This window comes from Peromyscus maniculatus, chromosome 8 (assembly GCF_049852395.1).
Source record: "Peromyscus maniculatus bairdii isolate BWxNUB_F1_BW_parent chromosome 8, HU_Pman_BW_mat_3.1, whole genome shotgun sequence".
NCBI lineage: Eukaryota > Metazoa > Chordata > Mammalia > Rodentia > Cricetidae > Peromyscus > Peromyscus maniculatus.
The window spans coordinates 16,414,232-16,438,143 of NC_134859.1; the positions used below are offsets into that span (position 1 = coordinate 16,414,232).

The 23,912-nt window shown below is 39.8% G+C and overlaps 1 protein-coding gene across 10 annotated transcripts in view; it reads left to right on the forward strand.

The window, feature by feature from the left end:
* Positions 1–23,912, forward strand: part of Crebrf (CREB3 regulatory factor) — a 75,071-nt gene that overhangs the window by 50,325 nt on the left and 834 nt on the right. For 6 of the 10 annotated variants that reach the window (XM_076578077.1, XM_076578075.1, XM_076578074.1 and 3 more), the window contains 4 exons: positions 1,918–2,112; positions 4,089–4,278; positions 6,184–6,257; positions 7,965–8,087. In XM_076578077.1, coding sequence (XP_076434192.1) covers positions 1,918–2,112; positions 4,089–4,278; positions 6,184–6,257; positions 7,965–8,087 — 582 coding nt within the window. Of the gene's footprint in view, positions 1–1,917; positions 2,113–4,088; positions 4,279–6,183; positions 6,258–7,964; positions 8,088–15,030; positions 20,394–23,912 lie in introns of those variants that run through there. The other 4 variants (XM_042283729.2, XM_042283728.2, XM_076578076.1 and 1 more) reach the window with 2 other exon arrangements.

The following is a 23,912-nucleotide window of genomic DNA, read 5'->3' on the forward strand; positions in this document are numbered from 1 at the left end:
TTCTATAAATGTGAGGAATAAAGCACAAGGTTTATCTGCACCACTGCTCAGATACATTCTACTCTTTGAATTTATCTTTTTTAATCTTTGAATTCATCTTTTTTAAAATTCATCTTTTTTTTCTTGGAGTACAAACCCTCAGCCTCACACATGCCAAACAAGTGCCCAACCACTGTGTTACAATCTTGACTTCTTTTTAAAATCTTGTTTGTTGAGCCGGGCAGTGGTGGCGCACGCCTTTAATCCCAGCACTCGGGAGGCAGAGCCAGGCGGATCTCTGTGAGTTCGAGGCCAGCCTGGGCTACCAAGTGAGTTCCAGGAAAGGCACAAAGCTACACAGAGAAACCCTGTCTTGAAAAATCAAAAAAAAAAAATCTTGTTTGTTAAGGTACATTTTTTTATACAGCAAAACTGACTGTTTATGGTGTGCCCTGTAAGAGTACCTTGTTTAGGTGTATGGGTTTTGACAAATGCATGTAGTCATTCGTGTAACAACCCCTGCAAACAAGATACAGAAAGTATTTTGATTACCCCCTAAATCCCTTCATGTTCCTTTATAGTCATACCCTTACTCCACACGAACCCCCAAGAGCCAGTATGTCTCCTTACTGCTGCCTTTATGTAAATAGAATCATACTCTCCTGATTGTGACTCTGAAGAAACCTTGATAAAATTCTAACATTCAAAGCTTTCACTCAATGAACAGGTGTCATCACTTTCTAGGGATAGTTCCAGAGTCATGTTTCAGAAGGAAGATGTGGTCATTTTTCTTGGCACCCACCTCCACTGCCTTGTGGAGTTCATCTATGATAATCATTCTCTGAAGGCATTTTAGGTTACTAGACATCCTATACTAACTTTGATCAATAGTTCCAGCAGCTCAGAATTAAGTGTTTTCTGGAACTTCTCATTAGTAAGGGAAATATACCCTTCACTGACTGTAGAAGAAGTACCAAGTCTACTAAAGAGTGACTGAGTGGATCTGTACATTTATTTGCTAGCCTGGTTGAGGACTGTCATTTCTACTTTTTCAAAAGGAGTAAAATGAAAGTAGGTGGAAAATCACTGTTGCTTATGAAACTGGGACGCCACTGTAGCAGTGTGCACAGCTGTTTGTGGGCAGACATTCAGAAATCACAGTGCAGTATCTAAGTACCATTCTGTAATAATGACACCTTTATATTTACAGACTATTAGTTTCTATAACCAACCTCATATAGATATGACCTTACATAATTAATACACTGCATTGCTCTTGTACACATGGAATAAATGTACTTGAACTCTTCCAGGCCAGTTTTGTCTAACCCCAAATCAACGTGGTAAACTGGGGTACTTTTTTTCCATTGGTGACAGCGTCATTAAACTTTCCAAAAATTTAAATTATACACATATATGTGAATACTTCTGTGGAAAGGTCAATGTGTATCACAAGTGGTGGCATTTCTTCCAGGTTTTGCATCATCTGAACAGATTTATAGAGACATCCAGTGTACTTGATTGTTAAAAAGCCAGACATCAGTGAAGTTACATTTCTATTGTGGTGCCTGGTACCATTTTTTTTTTATTAGTTCTTAGTATAATGGCACTTTGATTCCTACATTTGTATTTAATTGTCTTCTTACTCATGTGAAGATACTGCAGTATCTCATGCTAACTTCAAAAAATCGAAGGGAAACCCATGTCAGATAGCTGTGTAGTTATATGTTTATTAATTTCTAGATATTTATGTGTTTGAGATTTACATACTGGACTTTATAAACCTGATGTAGTATTTTTGACATGTTAGATGATGCTTCCGATGAAAGAAAATGCCTCAAGTTACAGATAGAAGGATCTTTTTGTTTTTTCTGAGAGACTTTTGAATGTATGGAGCTTGACGGTTGTGGGACCATTTTTTTTTTGTTTGTTTTTAAGGTTATGAAAACGACTCTGTAGAGGACTTGAAGGAGATGGCTTCTGTATCTTCTCGGAAGAGAGGGAAAAGAAGATACTTCTGGGAGTACAGTGAGCAACTTACACCATCACAGCAAGAGAGGATTCTGAGGCCATCTGAGTGGAACCGAGACACCTTGCCAAGTAATATGTACCAGAAAAATGGCTTACATCATGGTAAGAGGAGTTCAAAAATATTTAGTACCCGTTTCTCTTTTTTAGTAGATGGAGGTATTTTTTGAGCCTTTGAGATGGGGTCTTCATATGTAGCCTAGATTTGCCTCTAACTGTGTAGCCCAGTATGACCTTGAACTTTGAATCCCTGTGCCTCATTCTTCCAGATTCTAGGACTATAGGTATATGCCACCATACCTGTCTAGTGTCACTGTAAACATAGATAATTAACCATAATGCTTGGTGTGCTTGGGTTTTCAGCCCTTTATAGTTAACTGGAGAGGGCATTGAAGAGAACTTTTTCTTACATATAGCTTCCATCAGTGTCGAGAGCCATCATTTCTGATTCCCTCTTCCTTCACTTACTCCATGAAATGGCCAAGAGACTGCTGGTTCTTGACCTGTCAAAAAAAAAAAAAAACAAGCAACACACTGGGGAGAAAGCAGAAGACCTCCCTCATCACTCTCTTCCATTTTCATCCACCCCAGTCTTAATTTAATGGGGAGATTGAATTGTAAAATGTGATGGGGAGAAAAGCAGAGGGGGAGAAAGGACACATGGTTGTGGAAAAAGAGTGGAGAAGGGGAGTTTATAGGAATCAGGAGAAGCTTATGGTTTAGGTAGCTATCTTAGGGTTTCTACTGCTGAGACAAAACACCATGACCAAAAGGCAAGCTGGGGAGGAAAGGGTTACATTTCCACATTGCTGTTCATCACTGAAGGAAGTCAGGACAGAAATTCAAATGGCAGGATTCTGAAGGCAGGAGCTGGTGCAGAGGCCATGGAGGGGAGCTGCTAACTGGCTTGCCTCCCATGGCTTGCTCAGCCTGCTTTCTTATAGAACCCAGGACCACCAACCAGGGATGACACTGCCCATCATGGGCTGGACCCTCCACCATTGATCACTAATTGAGTAAATGCCTTACAGCTGGATCTTAAGAGGCATTTCCTCGACTGAAGATCCTTCCTCTCTAATGACTCTAGCTTGGACAAAGCCACCGAAGACAGTAAATCAAGACTGGAATTGTGAATCCAGAAAGCTGTGATTAAATAGAATTTCTTCTGTTGTTTTCACATTACTACCAAGTAGGCTGCCAAAAAGGCAGAGGGAAGGTCTGAACGACTCAGTAAAGAGTGCACACTCACGCCATAAACTTCACTTGCTGAGCATTTTGGAAGACAAGAATTGGCCCCCAGTGTCTGTTACTCAGGCTTTGTTTTCCTAGTCCCAGATCTATACTCTACCACCTCTCAGGAAATTTTTATATTCAAACTTTTTTTAAAAAAACAGAACTGAAAAAATAAAGTCCAGTAAATATTTCCAGGTAGCTTGTGATGAGTCTTAGGAAAGCCATTGGGTGTACTGTAATACTTGAAAGTAATGGGCTGGGACTGGGTGTGGTTCAGTGGTCATGTTTACCTAGTATGTATGAGGCCCTGGGGTTCATTGGGTTGAGGCGATTAGGAGATGGGAAGGAGAGAGGGGAGGGAGGAAGAGAGGGAGCTGAAGAAGAGCTTTTAAAACAGCATGATCCCCTTTTTGTCTGAAAACTTATTTGTTCCCAGAATCACAACTTGGTTTAGGTAATTTGCCTGGATTTTTGTGTACAGTTGAACTCTTGTTCCAGCCAGAGATGTCAGATACTTAGTCCTGGTGTGCAGACTTAGGACTGTTATCCTGGGGTTCAGACCTAGAGGAGAGCAGCACTGAGACAGTATTTAATCCAGGCTTCGTGCTTGTTAGCCAGTTACTCTGCCACTCACTGAGCTGTATCCCTAGGGCCCTTTCATTTTTCTAGTAGCAGGACTAGACAGAGGGAGAGCTAGCCCTTCTAAGTTAGGAAGTTAAACATTCTGTGTCTCCTGAAATGTGCCAGGGCACCTCAACTGAAAAGTGGCTGGTAGTGGTGGCTATAGAAATTGCATGTCTTGTTCACTTAAAAGGATCTAACTTAAATTCCCTTCAAATGACCTATAGGGAAATATGCAGTTAAGAAGTCACGGAGAACTGATGTGGAAGACCTGACTCCAAACCCTAAAAAACTACTCCAGATTGGTAATGAATTACGAAAGCTGAATAAGGTGATTAGTGACCTGACTCCAGTCAGTGAGCTTCCCTTAACAGCCCGGCCAAGGTCAAGGAAAGAGAAAAATAAGCTGGCTTCCAGGTAAATTCTAATGATGTTCACCCATGTGAGTAGTCTCTAGGGGGTAAGATTAGACCTTGAGATTTTGTAGAAGAGGTGACTTCCAGAAATTATTTACTAAATAGCTCTTGGAGAGAGGGTTGTTGTTTTAAGTGAAGATGGCATTTATGCTTTTAGGAAAAAGTATTGGGGGTGAGGCAAACAGAGTTACTGCATTGTATTACAGTATAACTGAAAAGTCTAAAAGGTTTGCTTTTTTTTGATAAGTCAGGTTGAATGAAGTATATGAACAGTAAAAATCATCCATTTTAAGTATGCTATTATGACCTTGAGAAACATACCCAGCTATATAACCACCAACATGGTCAACATGAGATATATTAACATTTTCATCACCTTAGAAAATTGTAAGAACAAGTCCCTCACCCTAGGCCTTTCACACCATTGATCTATTTTATTTTGTGTGTATGGGTGTTTTGCCTACACATACATTACTTGCAGGCCTGGTGCTCCTAGAAGCCAGAAGAGGGTATTGGATCCATTGATACTGTGTGGGTGCTGGGAATTGAACCCAAGGACCTCTGGAAGAGCAGCCAGTGCTCTGAACTGCTGAGCCATATCTCAAGACCCCATTGATCTTCCTCCCATTGATCTTCCTCCTCCTCCTCTTCCTCCTCCTCTTTTTTTTATTATTATTAACAGTGTCTCATAGTGATCTGTCCTTTTCCAGAATGTCATATGGAATGTACTATAGTTGTCTGAGTCTGTCTGGCTGATGGGCTACTTCTTTCTTTTATTACTGTATACTCAGTCTTTATAGGAATATTATACAATTTTTCTCCTTTCCAGCTGTGAAGGACCTTTGAGTTCCTTCCAATTTTTAGCATTTTTGAATAAAGCTGCTGTAACATTGACTTACAGGTATTTGTGTGGGTATGAGTTTACATTTCTTTTGGATAAATACCCAGGTCTATATAGTTTCTCTTTGAAAAAACTATCCACCTTGCTGTCTTCCAGAGTAGTTGAGAACTGTTCTCCACCTACCATGACAGGCGGGACTCTACTTGCTTCGCATCTCCAACAGTTGGGGTGTTGTCTGTTGCTGCTTGCTTAATTTTTTAAAAGTCACTTTAATAAGCAGCTTTAGTTTTTTAATAACAACTTTAGTTTTTGAATGTGTGCTTAATTTTTTAAAAGTTGATTTGGATAAATGTTGATGTGTGCTTTATAATTGAGTTCTGTGATAGACATCAGTAAATAAGTCACTTAGAGTTACTATTAGAAACATTTAGGGGCTGGAGAAATGGCTCAGAGGTTAAGAACACTTGCTCTTCCAGGGGACCTAAGTTCTGTTCCTAGTACCCACATGGTGCTCACAACTTCTAAGTCCAGCTCCACAAGGATCCAATGACCTATTCTGGCTTCTGCAGGCACCTGCATACATTTGGCTTTATTCTCATACAGACATACATGTAAATAAAAATAAACCAAAAAAAAAAAAAAAAGGAAAAGAAAAAAATGCCTTATGGGTGCCAGTGAGATGGCTTCAGCAGGTAAAAGTAACTTGTCTAACAAGCCTCATGAACCGTACAGGTTCAGTCCCAAGATCCCACAGTAGGAGAGAACCAACTTTTAAAACCTGTCCTCTGACCTCCACACATGCGCTGTAGCATGTACCTGAACACACACACATTCTCCCTCTCTCTCCTCTCTCCCTTTCTCTCTCGTATACTCATGCACACTCTCGCTCTCTAACACACACACAAGAAGAAAAAGAAGAAAATTTCAAAGAAAGAAAGTGTTTGATAGTAGCAACTTTTTGCTACTATCTACTATCATTTTTTAATTTTTTTTTCTTATTTAAGGAAATCGGTTCTGACGTCTCTTAAAAGGAAAATGAACTAATAGTAGCTCTTGCTTTCACAGAGCTTGCAGGCTAAAGAAGAAAGCCCAGTATGAAGCTAATAAAGTGAAGTTGTGGGGCCTCAACACTGAATACGGTAAACCCCAGCCTGCAGCTTTGCTTTGTCTCCTTGGCTTGCACAGTCTCCTTCCTGAGCTCCACACACGTTTGGCTCTCTGTTGGTGGAAATATTAAGGCAACTCCACGTAGTTAAAAGGGAGGTTTATTTGGGGGTTTTACTTACAACAAGTAAAGGGATAGGTTACAGGGTCCAGGAGAGGTGAAGTGCAGTCCAGTGGTGTTCTCCAGAGAACTCTGCTTGTCTGCCATCCAACATCCAGGATTACCAGGAACCAAGAGAGCCAGCACATCCGGATCTTGGGTCTTAAGGGCTCCTGTCTCGGCCCCGCCTCAGGGGCAGGCCCTAGGCAGGCATGACAGTTACCTGAAGCCTCAATGGTGGTAGTACTTTCCAGGTCAAAGCTGGAACAGCTACTCACTACAACTGTCCTCTTTTGTTGTTTTATTTATTTATTTATTTATTTATTTATTTATTTATTTATTTATTTATTTATTTATTTTTTGGTGGGGGGAAAGGGTTTGAGACAACACAGCCCCAGCTGCCCTGGAACTCACTGTGTAGACCAGACTGGCCTGGAACTCACAGAGATCCTCTTGCCTTCGCCTCCTGAATCCTGGGATTAAAAGTGTGAGCCGCCACCACCACCACCACCACCACCACCACCACCACCACCACCACCACCACCACCACCACCGGGTTGGCTCTCCTCATTTGTATTTATCTATTCAGAAAGCCACATGCCCACTTAAAACAAGAAATCCACGGAAGTCTGTTTAAGGAGTCTTAGGAATTTATTAGTATATAAATTGAGGAAATTTACTCATGAACACAGAACCCAGTAAACAGCTGAAGTCATCCTCTGTTCTGACTGGGAACTAATCTACCTGGCCGTCCTATCATACCAGGAAGCAGCAAGCGGGGGCCTCTCTTCCTTTCTTTTTAAGAGGTCACTTATGGAGCAAGAAGCACCACCTCCTTCCGACCATGTAGCCCAAGGTCATAGGCAGAGCAAATACCACTACAGCCACTGTCAGTCATTCTTGTCTATGAGCGTTACTGTCTAGATCTGTGGTCCCTTAGACAAATGACACCACTGTTGACATGCACTAATTCATGGTCAGGTCTTGCTTGTTGTAATGTGTTTCTAGGTTAGCCAGTGTGGTTGACTGACTTGACTGTTTCCCTTCACTTATATTTTGTGCACAGTGTAGATCTGTGTTTTTCACATTGGTTACACATTGAAATCCCTCTGTACCTATAAAAATACAAATTCCTGGACTTTCTTAGATCTTCTGAATTGTTATGACAGCCTAGGAGTCTACTTTTTCTTTTCTTTCTTTTTCTATTGTTGTTGAGTGTCTCAACTCTGTAGCCTTAGCTAGCCTAGAACTTGCTATATAGATCAGGCTAGCCACAAACTTACAGAGATCCTCCTGCTTCTGTTTTGTGAGTGTTGGGTTAAAGGTCCATACCACCATATCCAAGAGAACCCATATTTTTGACACTCCTCATGTTCTGGGTTATTTTGTTGTTTTCTTTCTTATTTTTTTCTTACATGTTTTGAAATCTACCCCAGGGTTTTGTGCATGCCAGTCAGGTGAGTGTGTGACCCTTGAGCCATGTGCACAGCCCTTCCATTCTTAATCTAATAGAGTTTATTACACAATTAAAGCAAATTCTTCTATGTTAGTGACATATTCTATGTTGGTTTTTGTCTTCTAGACAACTTATTGTTTGTAATCAACTCCATCAAACAAGACATTGTAAACCGAGTTCAGAATCCAAGAGAAGAGAGAGGACCCAGCATGGGGCAGAAACTTGAAATCCTCATTAAAGACACACTCGGTAAGGAGAACATTATTAGATAACCACAGCTTGTGATGTGTGGTGCCAGAGTCAAAGAGGAGTTCTTTCATTTTAAGGAAACTCTGATGTTCTCAGTGCTCTCCCCCTTCATTCCTGCCCCATCCACTCCCCTATCCCCACCTCCTGCTAGGGATTTGTCACCCTCAGTATTTTTACAGGGTTCTAACAAATTGCACATCTGGCTTCTCATCCCTGACCAGGTTGTACACTGTGGAGAGGAGCAGAGAGGCCAGGATGGTTGGTGGCTTGTGGGAGGAATGGCTAGGACATAAATTTGAGATGCTACAGGGCCAGGAGCTGAGCTGCAGTAAGAATGAATCACCATGAGATCACACTTCCTGAGGGCTGCACAGTGTATTGCTGTCCTAGAAAACCCCAAACATGTCACAGTAAAAGGCTGGTGCTCATCTTGAGTATAATCAAAAAACGGTCTCAGATGAAAAGCAGGTCCCAAAACAAGTACTGTCCTAGACAGTCACTGCTGCTTGTGAAATTGCACGCAGGAAGCAGTAAGTCAGTTTACTTGACCTAAGTAGACGGACGATTTTATGTATTTGTTCAAAGAACTTCCAGTATTATTTTTCTTTAAAGCATCCCAGTTTTTATGTGTTAGTTTGAGGGAGAATTTGATATCATAAAATATCATACTTTTTACTTTTTGGTTTTTAATTTAAAAGCTTTTGCATATCCATAAGTGTGTGTTCCCTTACACTAGACAGACAATATGACCTGTTACAAAGTGCTTGGCACACATTTTCTTTCCTTGACTATCCTAATGATATTTCTCCTTCTCTTCTGGCATAAAATATTTTTGTTAAAGAGCTGATCCCTGAATTAGTGTTTCTTGGTGGGTGGTTTGTTACTGTTTACTAGATGCGTAAGATTCCTCGGTTTCTGGGTTACTTGGCTTTGCCCTGCCTCTTTCTTCTGGGGACGCCTGAGCACCTGTATGTCAGATCTCCCTTGCTCATCTCTGCTCTTTGTCACTTCTTGAACCTTTTTATCTCATTTTGTTTTTTTCATTTTCACTTTCTTTTAGTACTCATGTCATATTGTGTGTGTAGGGGGTTGTGTGTGTGTGTGTGTGTGTGTGTGTGTGTGTGTGTGTGTGTGTGTGTGCAGTTGTTGTTGGTTTTTCATTCTTTTGGGGAGTCTGCCACCCAGCTCCCAAATAAATCACACACAGAGGCTTTTTCTTACTTATGAATGTCTGGCCTTATCTTGAATTAGTTTCTAGCCAGCTTTCCTTAACTTTACTTGTTCTGTCTACCTTTTGCCTATGGGCTTTTTCTGTTCTTTTACTTCTGTAAATCTTACTCTTCTTTCGTGGCTTGCTGGTTTAGCTGGGTGGCTGGCCCCTGGAGTCCTCCTCCTTCACTGGCTCCTTTTAGGATTCCTTTTCCAGATTTCTCCCTCTATGTATCCTCTCTGCCTGCCAGCTCCGCCTATCCTTTCTCCTGCCTTGCTATTGGCCGTTCATTTCTTTATTAGACCATCAGGTATTTTAGACACTAACACAGCTTCACAGAGTTAAAACAAATGCAACATAAACAAAAGTAGCACACCTTAATATTCTACTACAGTGCACGCATGCAAGTTCTGGACATGGAAGTCAGGGTCTCAAATAATGCTCAGCAAGACTACCACCCCTAAGGCTTAGCCTCACCTCTTCTTGCTTTTATTTTATTTTTTTAACTTAAGGAATTTTCCTTTTATTTTCTGTGTTCTGTGTTTACCAGGACAGAGGACAACTTGGAGGAGTGACTCCTATTATGTGGGTCCTAGGGATCAAATTCAGATTGTCAGACTTGGCAATGAACACCTTTACCCACTGAACCATCTTACCATCTCCCTTCCATTTTTTGAGGGTCTTTCTATGTAGTCCACGCTGGCCTCAAACTCAGATAGTCCTCCCTTCATCATGTCTTCTGTTGTTGTTTTTATAATTATCTATTTGTATATATTTGTGTCCCATGACATGACATGAGTATGGTGGTCAGAGGACAACTGGCACCATGTGGCTTCCATAAATGGAACCCAGGTTTTTAGTCTTGGTGGCAAGTAACTTTATACACTGAGCCATCTTATCTTTCATGTCTTACATCATTTTCTTTTTTGTTGTTGTTGTTGTTTGGTTTTTTTTCAAGACAGAGTTTCTCTATGTAGTTTTGGTACCTGCCCTGGAACTCCCCCTGTAGCCCAGGCTAGCCTTGAACTCACAGAGATCTGCCTGCCTCTGCCTCCCGAGTGCTGGAATTAAAAGCGTGCACCACCACTGCCCAGCCTGAAAATTTTTTATTTAAATAATTAATTAGCGCTGGGTGGTGGTGGCAAACACCTTTAATCTCAGCATTTGGGAGGCAGAGGCAGGCGGATCTCGGTGAGTTCGAGGCCAGCCTGGTCTACAGAGCGTGATCCAGGACAGCCTCCAAAGCTACATAGAGAAACCCTGTCTCGAAAAACCAAAAAAATAAATAAAATAAATAATAATAATAATATAATAAAAATTAATTAGCGCAAACAACATACTAGGTTTTGTTAGGGCATTTTCAAACAGATTTGTTGTTGTTGATTCTCCTCCATCCTCCTCTTTCACATTCCCCTTGTACTCACTGCTCATGGCTCCTTTTCCATTTTCATGTTGTTTGTGTCCTGTTGTCCTTTCCCGAATCCTAAACTTCTTTTTTCCTACTCTCAGTTTCAGAGCCTGTACCTCCACTCACCCCGACTCCCATACATTCATGTAGACATAATCTAGGATTAACATGCAGTCATGAAAGCTTTGGCTTTCTGAGTTACCTTGTTTAACAGTGCTCAACAGATCCATTTTCCTATGGTTATCATGATTTCAGTTTTCTTTACAACTGGACAAATTTAACTGTGTACATTCAACACTTTTCAGTGTCCATTTGGCTTGGTTCAGACTAGCTTTTCTGGCTTCATTGGGCCGCCCTTTTCAGTGAATGCCAGCTTGCTGTCTGCAATCTCTGTGCTGTTTTGTCTAGTCCATCTCGTTCTTTCTTACGTTTCCAACATTCTTGTCAGTTTCATTCCCAGCCCTTCCTTCTAGTACCAGTGCTTCCTGCTACCAGCAGCTACCTGGCAGAGTTCTGACTGGGCAATTTTTTAAAATGTTCTTTACATCTTTCTTTTATTCAATGCTTACAGCTTAATTGAATAAAATCCCTATGGCTTCATCTCCAGATCTTGTTGACCTCCTGTGCTTTCCATGAAATTACCTATTAACTACTTCAGATTTTTTATTCTCAAGTCATTGGTTCCTTTTGGTTTGTCTCACGTATAAACTGTGGATGCTGATACCATGCAGGTCTTACAGATCTGGGTAGCTTGTTCACACCCTCTTGATCGTTAGGGATGCAGAAGAGTTCGGAGCTCATTGATCCCTTTTTCCCTATTTCCTTGGACTGGTTATTTTAAGAAACAGGGTTTCTACTGAATGCTGTGCTCCATGCCTGTAATTCCAGCATTTGGGGTGCTAGTGCAGAAAAAGCCCAATTATGAGTCAACTAGAATTTCATAAGGAGACCTCTTTTCAAAGAGAGGAAGTTGACAGAGGTGTCTCCACCAGGGGCCAAAGCGATCCCCTTTTTTTCAACTTCCTGAGTAGCTCAGCTTTCCAGCGGTAGACTTTATGGAGTTTATTTTGTTCTTTTGAGAACAGGATCTTGCTTTGTAGTCATGGAGGGCTGAGATTTCAGGTGTGCACCATACCTGGCTCCTTGTAGTTTTATGTGAAGAAATGGAAATAAGTCTCTACTACCACAAACGTGGAGGTCAGAATTACTTGAGTTCATGTGTTCAAGACCATCCTGATCAAATACAAGGAAAAGTCATCATAAAAAAATTAAGATGAGTAAATAAACAATTGCCTCACAACTATCATCCCAGAATCTCTATAAAGTTAGATGTGTTTGGAGTTTCTTTGTATTAATTACTTCGTTATTAATTCCTTGTATTAATTGTTATTATTCTTTATATTAATTCTTTGCTTAGAACACTTGGAAAAGCTCTTTGGCTAATGACATTTTCTTCTGGAAGTCTTGTACCTCTTTTATGGAAAGCTGTACATTGCAGCCTCTTCTGAGTCAGTTTGATCATTTATATAGTCTAGAAAATTCTCCTTCCTCCAGAACCTTAAATTTACTAAATTTGAGCAAAAGTAGTAGTTTACCCATGGTAGGTGCTCCATTTTCATTCATACATACATACATGGATTCGTACATGTATGTGTGTTGTGCTGTTCTTTGTTTCTTGGATCATTTGGTTATATATTGTATGCATTTTTCCTGGAGAGACATGAAATAACACCTATTCAAGCTAGATGGGCACCAATAACAGAACAAAGGAATAATTTCCCACAAATCCATCTTGGTGAACCAATAAGTTTATTTGGTTTAGAGAGGATGAGTTAGGGGTTGCTTGCAGAAACATTGGTTGCTTCTAGACAGCTGTTATCATCACAGAATCCCACTCCATTATGGTGTTTACCTCCTGGAAGCTGCATCATAGAGGCAGAAGTGGAGGCAAGATGATCAGAAGTTCAAGGTCATCCTTAGCTACATTGAGAGTTCAGGGCAGCCTGAGCTACACAAGACCCTGTCTCAAAAAAAAAAGAATAAAATAAAATTCCTTCAGAGATAGGAAGTACTTTGGTTTTACTAGATCTTCTGGTTTATTACTAGTATTATTATTTGTTGAGATTTTAACTGCCAAAATATATTATTACAGTTTGGTGTTTTGTGGGCATCTGAAAAATGTGTTTTCTGTTCTCTGTCAAGATTCCCAAATATGTTGTGTTGACTCGTGTTCTTAATCAAGTCGTCTCTCCTTTTTATGTTGTCTTCCTCTTTGCCTTTGGGGATGTACATTCTGAATAAATCTGAGAAAGGTTCTCATAAATGTGTTTTGAGTTTAACCTCCTGTTTTGTTTTTGCTTTTAAATGCTGTATGTTTGAATAGGAGTTAGTACTACTAGATCTTCATTTGCTTTTAGGATTCGAATCCTACAGTGGAAGAGTAGCAAGAAATAGTACAGTGTATGCCTGTGTTTCATTGACCTCATTCTACCAGTGGCTGATATTTTACTCTGTTTTATTTCTGTTCCTTTGTGTACTTGGGGGAATATTTGGAGTTAACTTGCAAGTATCAAGATTTTTTGTTCCTATTTCAGCATACGTCTCTTAAAAAAACAAGTATTTTTGTTTGTTTGTTTTATTTATTTGAGATGGGTCTTTCTATGTAGCTCTGGCTGACATAGAACTTGTTATGTAGACCAGGCTGGCCTCTGACTCATAGGTGCTGGAATTAAATTTGTACACCACTACATCCAGCAAGTATGTCTTCTTAGCCACAGTTCCAGCAGTATATCTAAATGTATGAGCACTGCTGTGATCTCCAATATGGAACCCAAACTTACATGCCTCTGCCTGCTCAGTTATCCTTTTACATCGTGTGTGTGTGTGTGTGTGTGTGTGTGTGTGTGTGTGTGTGTGTGTGTGTGTTCTATTTGAGAGTGACTCATTGGATTTAATTACATCTCTTTTTGTCTCTATTAATTTCTCAGCCTTTTTTCTTTTTAAATGAAAATTCTAAGTAATTGGTTCTCTTAATTGCCTCAACATTTGAATTTGTTTCTTCATGTAAGGTGAAGTGAAATTGTGTGTGTGTGTGTGTGTGTTTAGGTGCACACATATGCACAGTGCACATGCATATGTTGTAGGGGCTGTGTGGAGGTCAGAGGTCAACCTCAAGATATATTTCCTTGGGAGTCATCCACCTTGGTTTTTTTTTTTTTTTTATTTTTTGTCACTATGGTCTGGTTTCACGGATTAGGCTAAACTGGATGGTCAGCAAGCCCCAGGGATCCTCCTATCTCCACCTCTGTAGCTCTGCGATATACAAACACCTGCCACCAAGCCCATCTTTTTACATGGTTGCAGTCTAACTCAGGTCCTCATGGTTGTGCAGTAAGTGATTCACTGGTTGAACCTAAGATAGAGTTACATTTTTGGCAAGAATTTACATAACTCTCCCATTCCATTAGTCAAGAGCATGGTGTGAGTTTGTCCTATTAGTGGTCATCTTGACCTTGACTGAATAGTTAAGGTGGCATTGATATCTTTATAATTTGTTATATGTCTTATAATCAGGGATTAAGTCAATGTTTTCTGTTTCCATTCCATTTTATTTTTCTTGTGTATGTTTCTACTCCCCCATTTCACCCTCAGACAAGGTCTCACTATGTAGCTCAGGCTAGCCTCAAGCACATGATCTTCCTGCCTTAACCACTTGAGTTATGGGATATCCAGCATGTGCCACCGTGCCTAGTTTCATTTTCTTTCATACTTAAAAAAAAATTCTTATACCTGCTTAAGGATTAACATTAAATATTTCCCTGGCTATCCAAGATGAATAGGATGAAGAAGTCAGCATACTTGGGCTGTTCCTAATTTCTTTCCCTCTACTATTCTACCTTTTCTTATTCATTCATTTTTATTTAAAATAAAGAAAAAGGAATTTAAATTATATACAGTCATTTTAGAAATTAGATGTATCTTTCATACTTGTAGTTGTGTGTGTGTATCCACCACAGAACACAGTGAGGTCCAAACAGTTGAAGGACATAGGAGGCAAACTCATAGGCTCAGGAAACAGTACCTGCCAGTGGGCCTAGGGTTCCTTTGGGTATTGCTGCATGTCACCTACCACTTTACAATGCTTCACGACTCTTGGTGTGGGTCTCCTTAGGAGATAAAGTCTGCCATGTAGGATGGTTTTCTGGGCGTCAGCAGCAAGTAGTGGAGCCCTTGTTTGGGGCCAGTCTCATTGTTTCAGACTTCTTCCCTGTCCTTTATGCCCTCTCCATATTTGTATTTTAAAGTGTGCCTTTTATTCTCTTCAGGTCTCCCAGTCGCTGGGCAAACCTCAGAATTTGTTAACCAAGTGTTAGGGAAGACTGCTGAAGGCAACCCCACTGGAGGCCTTGTAGGACTAAGGATACCAGCATCAAAAGTGTAATCAGCCTCATTGGACCACTGGTCAGAAATGTCTGTTTTTGTCACGTTATCCATTGTAAATTTTCATTCTGTTTTGCATGTCAATTAGCATTATGTAAACATTTATAATTAGGTTACATTGTTTTAAGAACTTGTAGCATAAGTGAAGCATGATCCAAAATACTTGATTATTGCATTTTCAGAGCATAAACCAGTGACCTTGCTGTTGGCATTGGAAAGGAAGCTCACATGTTAAGTAAATGTGAGGTACAGATTGTAAACATCTATTAAAGCAAAACATTTTGGAGGAGTGAATATATTAGTATAATGCTAAGTATTAAGGTGGGTTTATGCTCTGAACCACACAGAAATACCGAGGAAGCATTTTTTTCCAAGTCCATTTAGATTGTTTTTAGAATGACTGCTTTTTTGTTCTAATTTTTCACAGCCATTAATCTCACTTGTACATGGCACACCTAGCACTCATGTGTGTACCATGTTTAGATGTTTATTTTTAGAGCTCAATATGATATATATAAATACATATATATATATATATAATTGTCTGTGCAAGTAAGAAAAAAAGCATATTCTTTGTGCCTTGTATTTTGGGGAAACTCTAAAACTGGTAATATTTTGTATGATGAAAACCCTAATGAGGAAAAACAAGATATATAGATGAGAAAATTATGGGGTTTAAATGTCTTTTTGTTCCAACTCTTTTTCAGATTTTTTGAATGTATATAGGACTATGTTGAAATGTAGATATATGCCACAGAGTCTGTGTATTGTATAAAAAAAAAAAAAAACAAAAAACAAACAAAAAAAGATGGCTCTAGAAAACTCCTATTTCGGTACTTGACCGGAAGAAAATACTTGCACATTATTGCGATTGTTTTATTTTTTCTACCAAAGACAAATGCAACTGGTGTGGCAGACTGCCAGTCTAAGTAAAGTTTTGCACAGCTTACATGATACTGTATGAATGTATTTAAAAAAAAGAGAACACATTTAAAAGGTCAGGGTTAGGGATCTTACTCAACTGTGAATTTTATTTCTGTTTGGGTCCAATTATCTACAGAAGGAGCATCCATACATACAAATATTATTTTGCTGTTCCTCTAGTTTGCTTCCATAGTAGATAAGTTGGTGGCCATTTAGGTGTCTTTTATTTCTGCACTTATTGTAGGAAATTTTAATATATTTCATATTAGTAAGCTATTGATAAAATAGTTTTTGACTTTGAAGATTAAAGTTTATTTAGCTTATTGTAGTATACTTCCACCAAACAACCAAAATACAGATTATTTTTATTGTATTATGTATATATATATATAAAAAGAAAAAAGCTAAAAATATCTAATACTTTAGTTGCCACTTTTCCAATTGATGTATTATTGTGCATGTAATATTTTCAAAGATCAACACAAGCTTAAAACAAATTTATAAATTTTTATATTTTTGTACAGGTATTTTCTTCAGACTTACATGTGACTTATCTTCTGTAGTTTCTAGACTTGAGAAACATGAACACGTTTAGTTTTAGGTGCTCTTCTTTGCTCACGTAAGCGGCTGTATTAGTCAGTTTTTAACTGTGCTCAAGCTTTACCTCTTGGTGAGAAACTCCTATGTCAAGGCAGCACTATAACCTCCCACAGGTCCTGCCATCTGTCTTTCTTGATGGTTTTATCTCAGATCTTGTTTGGAACTATGAAGACTGGTGGCTTAGAAAGTAAAAGCAAGCATATCTAGAAGAAAAACCTGAAATTGCAGACATAGTTGCTGTTTCTCCCTTACCCATTGATAGAACTAAAGTAGTTGTCCTTGGTCCTCACAGTAGTTTCTTTTCCTCTCTCCCTCTCCCCATTTGTAAGCTATAGCACATGAAGGTTCAATTCTAGAACACAGTAACAATCCAAAAATGTGTCTTACTTGCCTCTTTGACATCATGAAACATAAGAATCCAAGAATTGTCTTGACATGTTAGCTGAACTGTGACAAGGCTCCCATATGTTTGGTGGAAATGTACCTGTTAGTGCACTCACCCTAAGAGACAATGAGCTCACATCTCATGCTTAGTAGAATTCAGGTTTTTACTTTTTAGATGGGAGAAACAAAGCATAGATTCACAAATGGAAGTATATGAAGTCTTGACAGTGTATATCTGGTAAATTGAAAGTGTTCCAGAATATGGCAGTTTTGCAGTCAAGTGAACATCGCTTCATAGTATCGATTCAGTTGCTGAAGTTTATAAAATTGCCCCTTTATAGCTGCCCTGTTAGGAATTCTGGTTTTTTGATACCCTTTTCTTGTCTGCAAACCAGAATTTGATTTTTTGGTCTTGCATTTCAAAAGACTTTGAATCTGTTTGGTAGGTTCCATACCCATGCATTTCAGTGTTTGATATGTACTACTTAAGTTAAATAGTTGAAAGCCTTTAAATAGTTGAGCTTTTTAATGTTGACACTTTATTTTGTACCTATTTATATATGTATGTATATCTTAGAAAAGCACTTTGTTATAAAATTGCATTTTATATGATTCCTGCCATTTGCTGCTAAACCTGGGCTGGTCAGAACGCTGCAGCGATACTTGATCTAAATAAAAACCTGGCAGTAAAATGTAGAGTGCAAGTTAAATCCTCTTGCTGTTTAAGATGACATAGGCAAGCTGTGCAGCTTTACATTTTAACCAGGGGACTCTGTGGCATTTAAAACCGTCTAGAAATGGTTGTACTTTTAATGCCAGTAATGATCTGCTTCCTCTATTGTTGTTAAAATACCTACACCTAGTGTATCACAGACAGTTCTCATGAGTACGTAAAATCCCCAGCAGTTGTACATGTTCTGTTTTTTAAAATCGTGGCATGTATTTTTGGGTGGAAATCATTAGAGTGAGAGCTGTCTAAAGGTTTTCTGTGTTCATACATGGTATACAGATAGCTCATGACGTCCAGAACCTTCCCTTAAGTGAAGGCATTGTGAATTCTCCTCAGATAAATCCATTGTTCCAAAAGCAACCATAAACTGACTCTAGTACTACTACAGTAAAAAAGTAACAACGAACCTTCTGCTTCCTGGTTTCAGATACACTGGATTCTTTAGTCTGTGCCCACATGCGAGCATGCTGCCGGGCTGCTCCTGTTCAGGTCGTGTGTGAGTTTTCTGTCAGTGTGGTTGCCTGCTGTGCTGTACCATGTGTGGGTTCTTGTCCTTTCCACGTCTTTCATGAGAGATTTGGGTGTGGCTTGATCTTGTGCCTTACTTGTACACTTAAATGAAACATCTTCATTCCCTCCTGCTTCCCAAACCTTAACTTTGTCCTTTTTGTAAGAGAATCAGAACTATTCCAGAAGCATCATGAAGGATTTCAGATGGGCGTGGTTCCATAGTTCCCTCTCTTTGTAGTTATTTTATACTTGTATGAGAGACCACTTTTGAATGATCTTTGAATAATCTTGCTACATCCCTTCTCTGGCTTTTGTGAAGTTGTCATGCATCTCTCTGATGCTTGACTTCATTTGCTTCTTAGCAAGAGTCTGCATTACAGAAAGGTGTGTTTATTTCATCTGCTTGAAAGTGACTATTTTGTTTTCCAGAACTTTTTGGGAGAAGAGTACCCATTTTGTTTGTTTTTTACAACAGATGACAAGTCTCTTTAAAAGAAACAGAAGTACAGTACTTTTGAAATACAATGCTATTGGTATGAATTTCTCTTTTATATACAATATTCATACAGTTATCTGATGTTTGCCTTCATTAATAAAGCTGTTAGTTTATTCACCAAAATGTCAAGAATGGATGTGCTTTTCTTTATTCCATACATTTAAATAATACTTTAGCTGCTAAGATTTAGTTAACTTCCTAAGAAATTAATTCAAGTTGCCTTCAGCAAGAATTAAAAAAACTCATGTTCCTTTTCTTTATATAGTCTTCCTAAAACTCTGTTCATCTACTTTCTAATTAATTATGTGACAGAATGTTAGCATCTCTCCAAATCTTGAAACTTGAATTTTGAGAATGCATTGAATTTCAGTGTTAATGGAAAAGGTCTCAACTATGTTTCTAGTGGAGTCTTTTGTGGAATACCATTTCCCATGGAACTGCGACCACTTGCACAACTTTGCACAGAACTGCAGTCTTGTTCTTCCCTGGATCGTGACAAATGAGTCTCACACAGTGCCGTAATACTTGTGGATTCTTTCGTGATCTTTGTCATCTTAATAAGGGCATTATGAGAAGATGACTTCATGGTTTTTGTTTTTGTCTTTTTTAATATTTCAAATACAGTGGGATGTAACAATGAATGTCAGCTGTAGGGATGGTGGTTTCGTTTTAAGGAATAAGCATGTTGGGGGAATGTGATGAAAATGTACTACTGAGAGTTCCACACTTCCATAGGCAGGTGGGATTATGTGTTGAAGCATAGTCCCCATGCTTAGTAAACAGAATAGAAATGACACCTAGGAACTGTACTATGCCAAATTGCCATTTTGTTTTCAAGAGACTTTTGGAGGTGGTAACAAGGTAACAGAACCTCAAAGCTACTTCCAGATAGTATTTTGGAATGGAAGAGTCAGTGGCTAGTGAAGAGCACCCAGGTTTATGTCTCCGTGTGCCAAGTGGGAACCGGGCTTGCCTCTTCCATGACAGTGTAAACACCTGCTGAAGTTGACTCAGTTCCGGGTGCCGGGAGTGGGACTGATTCTGTGTCTTGCCCTTTGCCCTTTGTTTTTCCAGAACTTAATATCAAAACTGTGTATGTGTACTGTATCAGCCTTTCCACCACATGTTTGATGACACTGTATTCCATTGCCTGCTATTGTCTTGCCCTAGAGTCTGTCCTATAGCGTAGCATTTGTGGTTCAGTGACTCCGGAGCTGCCAACACAGAAGGGCAAGAATACCAAGTGTTTGTTCCTATGGTTTGGCAGCCTCTTCAAATAGTTGCGCTTAGGATCCTGTCTGTGATATGATCATAAATACTCCGTAGTTTTGTTTATTCCCCACCCCCAGCTGGAGCTGTGACACTTTATTGGATTCAGTCTTGTCTCTTGTCTAGAAAGAATTGTATCTTGTTCACGCATGAGCTGTTTAAAAATGACTCAACGTTGGTTAATAGTTGTGCAGTTTTCCTTTCAGGAGAAGGCCATGCACAAGTCGCTTTGTTTTCTGTCACCCTCTAACCTGTCAGCACTTGTAGTCAGACACAGAATCATCAGTGTATGCAGCACCCTTTGTAATTTAAAATAAAAAAATATGAAAAGAAAAGGTTTTGAATCGTTTGCCTCATATTTTGTCTTTTCTCCTTTCTGTTGCCTGCAACACAGCAGCCACCCGTTCCTCAAGACAAACTGCCCCTCAGAAGTCTCCAGCTGCACAGAGCAGGGGAGCCAGCTGTGCTGCCTCTTCGGGGCACAGAGAGCTAAGGGTTATTGACACTGGAAGCTGGGCTTTTAGTATTTCAGTGAAATTTAGCTGTATCATAAATTTATGTGATAGAGACATTTGCTTTCTTTGTAAACTATAGTTTATATTTAATTTGTCCTTTGATAATTTGGATAAGAGATTTCTTCAAAGAAAACAAAGTATCAAAACAGTCTTCAGGCTAAGGGAGCTGTGTGCCTAAGGCCTATACCAGGGAGACCTGACTGGGTGAGGGGCATAGGAGTGGATGTTCTTTGGCAGCAAGCATCTGTTGAGAACCTACTCTGCCAGGACATGTGGGTAGGTGCTGGTTACAGAGTGATTGAAAGAGGTCACTGCAGAATCAGTCCACCAAGGGGAGTGGCATGTGAGCAGGATGGCAGAAAAGTGGAAGGTAGGGCATCCTGCAACAGTGTTAAAGAAGGGATGAGGGCCGTGGAGGTGCAGGTGTGTTAAAGTGCCAGGCAGGTGTGAGGACCTTGGTTCAAACCCCAGCAGTCAGATGAACAGCAAGGTCTAGTGTGGATACTTGTATCCTCAGCAGGAAGGCGGAGATAGATCGATCCCTGGGCGCCCACAGCCTAGCATGCCTAAACTAATGAGAGACACCATCTGTCAAACAGGACAGCACCTAAGGGATGACAGTCAAAGTTGACCTCTGGCCTACACACAGACACATAAGACTTGATTTTTCCTTTCTCTATTTGAGTGATACTGAGGCCATTTTTTTAAAGGGCAAAGTTAGATGTGTTTTCCTGTTGGCCGATTGTTGTTCAAGATTTACCTCTCACAGTGTTGGGAATTCTGAGGAGCCAGGGGAGCTGGGTCTTCCACAATATCAATGAGATATATCAACTGGTGAATTCTTAAGCTGTAGTGCAATGAAGAATTTGAAGGAAAAACATTAGTTTGGAAGTGCTCTCCTAATTCAGCTAAAAGATTGAGAATTAGAAAGTAGTAGATGTCCTTAGGTATAGAGGTGGCACCCTGTAAGCCTTGCTAGTTGTTGTCCTGTTAGAGGACCTGGCTACTACTGTCATGCCCAGTGAGGCTACAGAGGAGTCCAACAGTGCTCAGATGAAGGGACTAGCCCCACATCCAGCTTATGGTAATAGAGGTTCAGTTCACACTCCAGTCTGCTTGATGTACTCTGAGAACAATTCCTACTCATGTCAGATGAACCAGGCCAAATCATGAACAATATTTAGAACATCCACGTCGAAGGGAAATAACATGCTTAGAATCTGAAGGTAAAAAAGATCCAAAGCCCATTCAGTGTAGTCAACAAAGACATGAATGAAAGGAGCAAAATGGGGTTGGAACAATCATGAGAGGGTGTGTGGGTACCAGGCTGTGCACCTGCCTCTTCAGGATAGCCTCTTGCTCAAGGTGCAGAGCTGTGCTGTGTTATTGGAACAAAGTATCATGGAAAGTAAATACATAGGGAGCTGCTTGCTCTGGCTGCTAGAGGCTGCTTGATTACATAGGAATTTTCAGCAAGAAGGATGGTAGGTGAGGGTCCAAAGGCTGAAAATCTGCCCAGTACTGCCTTTGGGGGATTCTCCAGTGTCCTAAATGGAGAGCTATACTCAGAACATTACAGTGATTTGAATGTCAAATCTATTTATTTAAATGTTTTTAATTTTAAAATGGTGCTTGGAATAAAGAACAGAAAATGTACAAAATTGAAAGAAGAGATTACAGTGAAGAGCACAGAAGAAACTTGAATGAATTAGAATACACACCAGGCTTCAGAAACAGGACCTGCCAGCTGCAAGTTTAACAGATGCTGAGTCACATTAAAAATGTGATACCATCTTAACAAAATAAACCAAGAGTGTGTTAAAATTGGGAGAAAAAATAGCTGAAACATGTTGGGGTTGGGAGAGGATAAATCAAATATTTAATCCTATCAGAAGACTCCATATAAAGACTGCCATTTAGTGCATGAATGGACAGGCAAGTAGATTAAAATAATGAGTTTAGAAATAGACTCAAATATATGAAAAAACAGCAATCAGTGTGGTATCCAGAACCAAGGTTAAAAAGTTGGGCCCTTGTCTAGTGTTGGAGCTACTGAGTAACCTAGAAAATGTCAAGTTGGTTCTGCATCTCACACTGTGAGCCAATGTATATTTCAAAATCAGTAAAGATACAGGTATTTTTTAAAAAAAAAAGCATAAGCACTAGAAGGGAATATGGACAATCTTAAATCCTTGGGGAGTAGAAGGATTTTTTTTAAACATAGACCCAAGTCCAGGAGTCATAAATAAAGAGGAACTGAAATTTTAAATCATCTTTGAGGTAAAAAGTACCATAGGCAAAGTTCAGAATTCTGCAAATTTTGCAACGAGAATACTATTAACAGAAAGGGCTCCTGGAAACTAATACAGAATAGATTGATGACCAGTAGAAAAATGAGCAAAGCAAATGTGATAGCTTGAAACATTTCTCAGTCTTCTTCATTATGAGAGATGCAAATAAAGACATTTTTGAGAAACAGACTGGATGGTAAGACTCCCTGTGTTAGTACACCATGCTGGTGGGCTAAAGGAGATGGGCATTTCTGTCATTTTGCTGGAGCAATGTAAAGTAATACAACCACTATGAAGAGCATTTTTTTTCTATTTTGTTTTTTTGAGACAAAGCCTCAAACTCTAGTCCTGGCTACCCTGGAACTCACCGTGTAGACCAGGCTGACCTGGAACTCACAAAGATCTGCCTGCCTCTATCTCCTGAGTGCTGGGATAAAGGCCCACACCAACACACCCAGAAAGAAAAGAATTAGGAAAGCTGTGTGAAGTTAAAATGCATGTCTGACAGCTTCAGTGATGAACACCTGTAATTCCAGTACTTGGGAGTTTGAGTCAAGAGGATCAAGAGTTCAAGGTTGTCTTTGTCTACATAGGCAGTTGGAAACCAGCATGGGCTACATGAGACCCTGCCTCTGAAAAGCAAAGATAAAATACACATACCCTTCCCCTGTTCCGTTTGTTCTGTCCTCTTCCCACTTCTGTAGTGGAACTAATGAAATGTGACCATGCAAGTGAAGCACCGAGTGGAAATGCCTGCACATACAGACTTTCAGAGTGTTGCTTGGTACTACGTGAATAGCAGCTAGCAGGCATTGAGGTCACCACATTATCAACCCTCCAGGAAGCCTTAGGTGTGATGCTACTGATGATCATGTTAGCTTCTGAGAACACAGGCAGGGTTGATGATGTACAAGCCTGGAATCCAGGCCTTTGTTACTTGCAGTGAGGTGTTGAGCACCTCTTAGGAAGTGGTGCAGGGTGCGGTAGGAACACAGGCAAGTGTGGAGACCGGCTTGGACTACACCTCCTAAGGGGCTGTGTGTACAGT